The 10,366-nt window shown below is 53.6% G+C and overlaps 1 protein-coding gene across 1 annotated transcript; it reads left to right on the top strand.

The window, feature by feature from the left end:
• The first annotated feature begins 5,506 nt into the window (after positions 1 to 5,506).
• OLFML3 (olfactomedin like 3) lies at positions 5,507 to 10,161 on the top strand. The gene is made up of 3 exons (XM_073320086.1): positions 5,507 to 5,707; positions 6,306 to 6,591; positions 8,343 to 10,161. The coding sequence occupies exons 1-3, from the start codon at positions 5,600 to 5,602 to the stop codon at positions 9,125 to 9,127; spliced, it is 1,179 nt and encodes a 392-aa protein (XP_073176187.1). The 5' UTR covers positions 5,507 to 5,599; the 3' UTR covers positions 9,128 to 10,161.
• Positions 10,162 to 10,366: the final 205 nt, after the last annotated feature.

The following is a 10,366-nucleotide window of genomic DNA, read 5'->3' as shown; positions in this document are numbered from 1 at the left end:
ACACACCCCGGACAGGTGTTTGTCCAACCTGTTCTTAAACACCCCCAATGACGGTGATTCGACAGCTTCCCTTAGGAACTTATTCCTGAGCTTAACCACCCGTGCAGTTAGAAGTATTTCCTAATATCGAACCTAAATCGTCCTTGCTGCAGATTAAGCCTATTACTACTTCTCCCATCTTCAGTGATATGGAGAACAATTGATCACCGTTCTCTTTATCATAGCCCTTAACATATTTGAAGACTTATCAGACTTCTTTTCTGAAGACTAAACATACCCAGGTTTCAGCCTTTCCTCATAGGTCAGGTTTTTAAACTTTATCACTTTTTTTGCTCTCCTCTGGACTCTCCCAGTTTGTCCACATCTTTCTTAAAGCATGGCATCCAGTCCTCCAGCTAAGGCCCCACAAGAATGAGTGGAGACGGACAATTAACTCCCATGTCTTATATGTGACACTCCTGTTAACACACCCCAGAATATTAGCCTTTTACACAACTACATCACCTTGATACTCATATTTGTGATCCACTCTAACCCCCAGAGCTGTACCACCTAGCCAGTTATTCCCCATTTTGTAGTTAGGAAGGAAAACTCAAATGCATAAGTGAAGTACTTTGCACTTGTCTCTATTGAAGTCAGACCAATTCTCTGATTTGTCAGGATCATTTTGAATTCTAATCCTGTCCTCCAGAGTGCTTGTAACCCCTCTTGACTTGGTGTCATCTGCAAATTTTATAAGCACTCTCTCCATTCCATCATTCACGTCATAATGAAAATATTGAATAGTGGGAGACCCAGGACTGACCCCTGCCAGACCCCGCTCGCTATGCTGTCCCATTGATAACTACTTTGGCTTTTCAACCAGTTGTGCACCCACCTTATAGACATTTCATCTAATCACATTTCCCTAGTTTGCCTATCAGGATATATCACAACTGCTGCTTTCCCCCCATCCACTACGCCAGGAACCCTGTCAAAGCAGGAAATTGGGTTGGTTGGTTCTTGACAAATCCCTGCTGACTGTTCCTTATAACCCCCATTATCCTCCAGGTGCTGACAAACCGATTGTTTAATCATTTGTTCCAGTAGCTTTCTGGGTATCAAAGTTTGGCTGTCTGGGCTATAATTCCCTGGTTGTCTTTGTTCTCCTTTTTAAAGATAGTGCTATGTTTGCCCTTAGCCAGTCCTCTGGAACCTTACTTGTCCTCCAGGAGTTCTTGAAGGTATTTACTAGATAATGAAAGGTGATCTGTGTGCATTCATGAATACACAGAGAGTGGGTACAAAAATTAGAAACAGCAGCAAGCTCCTTAGTGACTAGTTAGGCTCCCTCTTCGGGAGAGCCCCCATATCCTCCCTGCACGGACTTCTCTGCAGAGAAACAAGTGAAGAGATGAACCCTGCACTATGTCCAACAATTCAAACATCTCAGTCTCCAGGGCCATGCACCTTGTGCCATCGTTTACACAGTCCCAAGTGAGTGGCATTTGGCTGTAAAATATCCAGTCAGCTTGTTGCATGCCCACGTTGCCCAGGAGTGAGGCACTGGACTCATAATCCAGCCCAAAGAAGGGGGAGAGCAAATCCTAGATTCAGGCACCCTCTTGCTACAAATGTTTTGCCCTGGACGTTTCAAAATACGGCTGACTGTAGGCCTCCACACATTCTGGAGTCTGATTTGTGTCTTGGGTGAGGCTCTGGGTAGAGACACTAGATGGTGCAATAAACCTTTGGATACAGAGCGAGCTAAGAGCCCAAGCTGCAGAAAATGGGGCTGTATTGTTGACACAGATGAGACCCGGGTCTAATTCCGGTGCTTTAAATAGCAGCAGAGCCCTGGGAAGACATGGATTTTCTGCACTGGGTGAGCTTGCCACTGCACCTGGGGTCTGTTAACCAGAGGCAGTTTTATGTTACAAACCTTATTATAATCATCCCCCTCCCCACCCCATACAGGGTTTTTGATAGGGAGTAAAAACAAACTAATGGATGCAAAGGACACCAGAGTGGTTGTGCAACACCACAGGGCTACTTCTGTCACCCTGGCCAATCCTAGTACAGCCCAGAGCGTGTCTCAGGTGTGACTTTTCCATCCCACCCCTGCCTGGACAGGGGATCACACTCCAGAGGGAGAGACAGTACTTTCCATTACAGCAGCTCTCCTGGTGTCCACATGTAGACAGCATGGACCTTAAGGCCTTCAGGGCAGGGATGGTAAGAAGCAGATGGGTGGGGGAGAAGCCAGGATGCCACTGTAAGCAGAGTTGAGTAAAATCTTTTTGGTGGACAGTAAATTCACCCAAAAAATCCATTTTTGGGAGCACTGAAACTGTGGCACTTGGGTCAAATTCAGGGATTAGTTTAAGCTAGAACCCTGCCCTGAGCCCAGTGTGGAAATGGCCATGCAGTTTGTGGGTCCCCAATGGCTGGGTTTGTTTTTCATTTCAATGAGAAGAAAGGTCAAGGCTGGTTTGAAATTAACCAATTTTTTTTCCTCTTTGGTCACCAAACCAAACAATTGGTGCCTCAGTTCCAGCTGCCAGTGGGCAGATGTGGGTCCGAGGGTTGCTCGGCCGGAGAGGGCAGCGATCAGTTCAGCGACAGCATGAGCAGCAAGCCAAGCGGGGTGCTGCAGGCTGGCGCAGTTGGCAGAGCAGGGAAGTGGGGTGGTCAGCCTGGCTTTGACTCCAACAGAACGGCTAAAGGCCAAGGTTGTGCACCAGAGGAGCTTAGCTTCTCTTGTCTTGCAGTGCAATGGGGCCAGGACAGGCGTGTGGCTCTGTCCTGGGGCTGGGTGTCTGCTCACTCTGTGTCACAGGCTGCATGGGGCCCAGCAGCATGGCTGCACATAGATTAATCAGCCAGGGGCACCTTGCCACAGCAATGCCCTAAGCTCTGTTTTTCTCTGTGAATCTCACCCTACCCCAGCCCCACTCCTGAAGGAGGAGGATCCTGGGAACTACAGGCCAGTCAGCCTCACCTCAGTCCCTGGAAAAATCATGGAGCAGGTCCTCAAAGAATCAATCCTGAAGCACTTGCATGAGAGGAAAGTGATCAGGAACAGCCAGCATGGATTCACCAAGGGAAGGTCATGCCTGACTAATCTAATTGCCTTTTATGATGAGATTACTGGTTCTGTGGATGAAGGGAAAGCAGTGGATGTATTGTTTCTTGACTTTAGCAAAGCTTTTGACATGGTCTCCCACAGTATTCTTGTCAGCAAGTTAAGGAAGTATGGGCTGGATGAATGCACTATAAGGTGGGTAGAAAGCTGGCTAGATTGTCGGACTCAACGGGTAGTGATCAATGGCTCCATGTCTAGTTGGCAGCCGGTATCAAGTGGAGTGCCCCAAGGGTCGGTCCTGGGGCCGGTTTTGTTCAATATCTTCATAAATGTTCTGGAGGATGGTGTGGATTGCACTCTCAGCAAATTTGCGGATGATACTAAACTGGGAGGAGTGGTAGATACGCTGGAGGGGAGGGATAGGATACAGAAGGACCTAGACAAATTGGAGGATTGGGCCAAAAGAAATCTGATGAGGTTCAATAAGGATAAGTGCAGGGTCCTGCACTTAGGACGGAAGAACCCAATGCACAGCTACAGACTAGGGACCGAATGGCTAGGCAGCAGTTCTGCGGAAAAGGACCTAGGGGTGACAGTGGACGAGAAGCTGGATATGAGTCAGCAGTGTGCCCTTGTTGCCAAGAAGGCCAATGGCATTTTGGGATGTATAAGTAGGGGCATAGCGAGCAGATCGAGGGATGTGATCGTTCCCCTCTATTCGACATTGGTGAGGCCTCATCTGGAGTACTGTGTCCAGTTTTGGGCCCCACACTACAAGAAGGATGTGGATAAATTGGAGAGAGTCCAGCGAAGGGCAACAAAAATGATTAGGGGTCTGGAACCTAGGGAGGTGGTAGAATCTCCTTCCTTAGAGGTTTTTAAGGTCAGGCTTGACAAAGCCCTGGCTGGGATGATTTAACTGGGAATTGGTCCTGCTTCGAGCAGGGGGTTGGACTAGATGACCTTCTGGGGTCCCTTCCAACCCTGATATTCTATGATTCTATGATTCCTCTTCCCTCAGCTATGGAGTACAGCACACAGCGTCCTCATGCTCTTCATTCACTAGTTGTGCTCAGGCAGGCCCCGGTGGGACTCCTGGCCCCCTTCGTGGCCCATGCTAAGGCCACTGGGCACTGAGTGTGGGGAAAGCCAGAAAGCTCCAAGGCTCCATCTGCCAGGTATCCCAGCGGGAGCAGAGCAGTGTGGGGCTGAGTCCTGGAGCTCTGCAGAAGGCTCCCACCATTTGTTCTTTGCCAAGTGCCAATATTATAATTACTGTCAATAGCCCCTGGCTGTGACGGTAACCAGCACGCCCCGCCGGCGCAGTGTGTCTTGGGGAACCACCACACCCCATCCTAGCGCTGAGGCTTGGCTCTAGATCAGATACTATTAGTGTTCCCTTTGGGCCAATGTTCAGTGTGCTGGCGGCAGGCTCAGGCTGGGATGTTGCAGAGATGGGGTCGCTGGCTGAGGTGCCCTGTGGCCGTCATCCCTGCGAAGCTGACACTCTGGTGCCAAGGGCTGGTCAGTAACAAGCCAGCTTTTCCCTGCAAGCAGCATCTTAGCAGGCCTGGCTCTGTTTCCTTTGGAGTAGGTCCTGCACAGCCCCCTGCCTGCCACTGACACACCTGGTTTTGCTTAACTCCCCTCAGAGCGCAGGGGCCAGGAATTCCAGTGACAGAGGTTAGCCCCTGAAAGGAAACATCCCACCCCTCCTGCAAAGACTATGTGAGTGTTTCATCCACCGCTAGCTGTTGTGGACCCTCTAGCTGTGCTGAGGGGCAGGGAGGGGGCTGGGGTCACAGCTTCACACAGAACACGGTCCCCAGCTTACAAGAGAAGTACCTGGCCCTGTGCCCAGCTCTGCTGCTGACCTGCTCTACAATCTTGGCCAAGTCACGTCTCCGCTGCGTCCCTCGGTTTCCCCTCCCACCCTTTGTCTATTCAGACTTTGTCTATCCAGGAGTTAGTGACTCAGCCAAGGCCGCCCAGCAAGGCTCTGTGGTAAGGATTGCGCTCCATCTTAAGGCACACAGGTGTGGAACCAGGCACACATGTGCCATGCCTAGACAGACTGAGCCCCATCCCAGCATAGCAAGGGGAGACCAACAAGAGCCCTGGGGAGATGGGAAGAGCTAAAATCAGCAGCTAACCTGCACGTTGCATAAACTAAGTAATGACTGTAACTTGGGCTGAGCCCTCTGGAGCCTGCCTCCCACCCTCCTGAGAAGCCAGACAGCACCAATGCTTGGGAAAACCAAATGGGACAGGGGTGTAGTCTTTTGTTTCTATCCCTGGCTCCCAGACCACGAAGGGGTTAAGGCGCTTGGAGCTGTTTTCCTTTGGCACCAAGCAGCCCCTCTTCTGAGCCATCTGGATTTAATAAAGGCCAGCGAATGAAGCAGCGTTCCGCCCCCAGGAACCGTCCAAACATTCCAAAGCCGTGAGCTGGAGCCCATCTCCGAGCGTGGCACTGAGCGCGCCGGCTCTCATCCACCCTGCTAGGCAGAGCAGCGCTGCCTTCCCAGGCCAGCCATGGCCCCAAGGCTCGGCCTCCTCCTTGCCCTGCTCCTGGCGGGGGCCATCAGTGCTCAGCAGCAGCAGTTCATGGAGTACATGGAGAGGAGATTTGGCGCCTTGGAGGTAAGCGCAAGTCTCTGCATCTCCCCTCCTTGCTGTAGGGGAGCAGGGCCAGGCCTGGCTCAGGCATTTCCCCAACCTGCCGCGTTCACAGCGTGGTTCTCTGCTCAGTCAATGCTGTTTTACCTGAGCTTAAAGCAAAGCTAACACTGGCTGTGGGGGGCGGCTGGGTGAAAGGGCCCCATCCCACAGTGCTGTGAGCAAAGAGGAGGCGGGTGGGAGAGAGGAGCCGGAAGGACACGTGCTGAGTGCAAGGGCTGAGATGAGTGTAGGAGCAGGAGCCACGTGTGTGGGTGGCCGGCTAGGGGACTGCAGGAGAGCTGGGGCCAGCGGGTGTCTCCAAACTGCCCTCCAGCCATTACTGTTCAGAGCAGGATAGGGGCTGTTGTTCCAGGGTGTCGTGGACAGGGCTGAGGGTAACGCGAAGCCAGGCACGCGCCATCAGGCATGCGAACAGTGCTGCCAGTCACTGCATGACCCATGAGAATGGCAGTCACAGGCCCAGACGGCCAGGGTAAGGGAGAGGGCTGCCCCCTGTACACTCTGCACTAGCCCCCTCAAGGCAATAGGGGCTCCAGCACCTCGCCCTTCCACCCCCCAGGAAAGGATCTCCCAGTGGCATGATCAGAGCAGCCGCTACTCCACCGAGCTACGCGAATTCAAGAACCAGGTGATCACAATGCTGGAGAACATGGAGAAGGAGCAGGACAGGCTGCGCACAGAGGTGGAGAATACGGCAGTGCGGGTGGACCGGCTGGAGCGCGAGGTGGACTACCTAGAGACGCAGAACCCCGCTCCTCCCTGTGTGGAGGTGGATGAGAAGCTGATGGAGAACCAGGTCTCCACAGCCAAGAAGAGGAAGAACGAGAAGTATGATAAGCTGACAGGTGAGGGCAGGCGTCTCCCCCAGCCAGCAACATGCCCCTCAGGCGGTGCCTAGACGCTCCCACAGGGAGCTGCTGAGGAGTGTTTGTGTAGGTACAGAGCCACTGGCTGGAGTACTGTCCTGCCCACCCCTCCCCAGGCAAAATTTTCCCCCGGACGGATCTGTTGGCCCACTGGCTCTGTGGATAGTCCCTGGGCTGAGATCTGTGTGCAGGTCGGACTCTGCTGTGTGTCACATCATGTCTCGGTGCCTCAGCTCCCCATCTGCGCAATGAGGTCACTAGACCCCCTGTAGACTGTCCACATGCGGGGCAGGGGTTGTCTCCTAGGATCCACACTGCCTAGCACAATGGGGTCTTGAGCTCAGCTGTCACTGAATGCAAGATTAGCCTAAGCCTGCTCCATGCTCTCCTTGTGCTCTCCATTGACTCCTGCCGCGTGCTAGTGAGGGGCTCGCCCAGTCCTGTGGCCAGTTCTGCGGCAGCTCCCTTCATCTCCTGACACACTCATGCTCCGTGGTCTTCCCCTGCCCTCCATCCCTGGGCATGCAGCACTCTAGGGACCATGGAGCTGCCCTGCCCCCAGGAGTCCTGCACTGTTGCATGCAGGGACTGAAAGGGATCTATAGAGATTTACAACATGAGTCCAAACAGTTCCCTGAGCATCAGAATTGAGGTGCCTGCCAGAGCAGGGAAAGCACACCCAGCTGCCCGAACAAATCAGTGCCTGCTTCCCGGCAGCACTGGAATGGCTAAAGGGATGGGGAAGTTTGGTTCAGGCTCCTTCATAAACAAAGAGGCTTGGGCCACAGTTTTCAAAAATGGTCTGTTTTGATGCTTTGCTTGAGCCTCTTGGAGATTGCCGGTAGCATAGCTCTTGGAGGCAGGCCGGGTGCTGAGTCCCTGGCAAAGCCAGCCCCAGGGGGAGCAGCAGGCTGAGCACTTCAGACAATTTGGCCTGGTTAGGGACCTACGAAGTGGCCGATGCTGCTTGGTGACTCCAGCCAGGCTCCAAATACAAGGCAGGAAAAAACAGCAGGTTTGACTCTGGAAGTTGTGGCCATAGTAAGGTCGCTGCTGTCCCTCAGGATCCAGCAGCTTGACGCAGATCTGCCTGAGGTAGACAGCTCGAGGGACTCAGTACGTTACCCACAGGGCCCTTCCTGCTGAGTTCCCTCATGGTTGGTTCTCATGGCCTGGGGGAAGCTGGGAAACCAACTTCCAGAGGCAAATCCAGAGTCTGGGAAATGCAGGAAAACCTTCCTGTTTGACAAACACCTTTTTCCCTCACACCTGAGACCCCCTAAAACCAAGCCCTCCCCGATCCTGAGCGGAGCGCTACCCCCAAGCAGAGAGAGAGCCAGGAGCTCCAGGGAGACCACTGCACAACTGCTGTGGATTTTCTGTGGAAGGTGCCCACATACAACTGTGCTAGGCAAAAGTACCAAACCCTGAGGCAGCAAGCTAGGAAATGAAGAGTAATTTGTATTTGCAGGGCTCAGGTCAGGGGCTGACCTCAGTGCACCTGTAGGTGTCACTGAGGAGGACTCAGATTTCCTGCCATAAGGACTCAGAAGTAAAGCCCTCCCTAAATATTCTCTGCTAAAGACCCCCCCTTTCTTCTCCCAAGTGCTTCTCCCTCTGGGGGGGTCCCCAGCCCCTGTGCTGAGGTGCCCAGGGAGGGTGTGAAGGCACTTGGGGCTCTGGCTGGCTGCTGGGGGCTGGTTCTCACGGGCTCTCCTGCCCCCTCACAGATTGCAGTGACACCATCTCCCAGGTGAAAGCCATGAAGATCCTGAAGAAATTTGGCAGCAGTGCTGGGCTGTGGACCAAGGACCCCGTGGGGAGCTCGGAGAAGATCTATGTCTTCGATGGCTCCAGCAATGATACGGTCTATGTGTTCCCCAGGATGAGGGAGTTTACGCTGTTTTCTGCCACGCGGAAGGCAGCCCGCATCAAGCTGCCCTACCGCTGGGTGGGCACCGGGCACCTGGTGTATGGGGGGCATCTCTACTACATCCGGCAGCAGGGCACCTTCCAGGTCATCAAGTTCAGCTTGGCCAATAAGACCATTGTGGACAGTTCCGTGTTCCCAGTCGAGGAGCAGGTACCTGTCTTTGGTCTCTCCGCCTTCAACTACATCGACATAGCAGCTGATGAGGAAGGGCTATGGGCCATCTATGCCACCAGGGAGAATGAGAAGAACATCTGCCTGGCCAAGCTGGACCCTGTCTCCCTGGACACAGAGCAGATGTGGGATACACCATGCCCCCGAGAGAACGCTGAGAGTGCCTTTGTCATCTGCGGGGCACTCTATGTGGTGTATAACACGAGGCTGCCCAGCCGCTCCCGCGTGCAGTGCGTCTTTGATGTCAGTGGCACCATGACACCTGAGGATGCTGCCTTGGTGTACTTCCCCAAGCGCTATGGGTCTCACTCCAGCATGAAGTACAACCCCAAGGAGCGGCAGATCTACGCCTGGGACGATGGCTACCAGATCATCTACAGGATGGAGATGAAGAAGAAACTGGAGATCTGAGAGGGACCGACCTGGCCCTGCACCTCGCTCTGCCACCCTGACTCACGCTGAGCGGTGCCTGGCCTGTGCAGTCCACAAGTGCCCAGCCTGCCTCAGGGTGGCAGAGCCAGCTCCTCAGAGCTAACGCAAGGGCCACACGCCCACCACTGCTCCTGTCTCTCCGTGACTGTGAATGGTGCTGCAGCTCCCCGGCCAGCCCTGCCTCTTGACTGACACTCCCCAGCTCACTGCAGCAGGGCCCCATGGCACCAGCCATGGGATCCCCTGGGCTGCTCACCGGGCAGTAAGGGGGCAGCCACAGGCCGGCAGCATGAGCTCCAGGGATATCGGGAGCCGTTACTTCGTTGAGCATCAACTCACAGCATCAGGAAGTTTGGGGTTATTTAACAGGGTCTAAAATAAAAAGCTTCAAGGAGCCGTCACCAGCAGGTGGGGTTGGCTGGAGCCCTCAGAGAGGGAGCTGTGTGTGGGGCCTCCCTGAGTGAAGCAGCTCCCGCTTGGCCTGCCGTGGTGCACTCCTAGTGCAGAAGGGCCTTTCTCTCTGTTGGGGGAAGCTTCAGCAGCCTGAACATCACGCTGAAGTTTTTCTGGAGCTCTCACAGCTATCAGTGATGTGTGACCTAGGGCGGTGCTTGCCATGCTCTGCCCCTGACTCCGTGTGAACAGCCACCTCCTGTTTGATTTTAGATAAATTCATCCAGCTACAGGCTGCTGACCTAGATCCACCTCGGTGTGCCTAAAGACTTTGCACTGAGCATGCTATGGCTTGATTCCTGCTAAGATACTGTTGTGCCCCCTTGAAACACACGTCAACCTACTTTCTTCCCCTTTTGTATTGACTAGCTTGTCTCCCACCAACGCTGTCGCTGCACTTTGAGTACACTAATATCCACCCGCACATCCCCCACCCCCGAGAAAGGTTTTGTAATGGGAATGCGGTGCGGGGAATGCTGTTAGAGCCAAAGCACAAACCCCAGCTCCTCAGGATGAAGGCAGCCAAAGAAACTCTATGTAATAAAGGATTTTCCACTCTCTTATTCTTGCCCTGCTCTCTTCCCTCCCCACCCACCTGTGAGATTCCAGCCCACCCTGGCCTTGATCCATGACTGATCTTTAGCAAAGTTAATCGTTGCTCACACACATGGTGGGCTAAAGCAAAGGCCCAGACGTGTCAGGACATGCTGGCAGGGGGGATCTCTTGTGTGGCTGCACAGCTGGTCCAGAAATGGAGAATTAATT

Source organism: Lepidochelys kempii, chromosome 21, assembly GCF_965140265.1.
Source record: "Lepidochelys kempii isolate rLepKem1 chromosome 21, rLepKem1.hap2, whole genome shotgun sequence".
NCBI lineage: Eukaryota > Metazoa > Chordata > Testudines > Cheloniidae > Lepidochelys > Lepidochelys kempii.
This window is presented reverse-complemented; position numbering and strand designations above follow the sequence as displayed.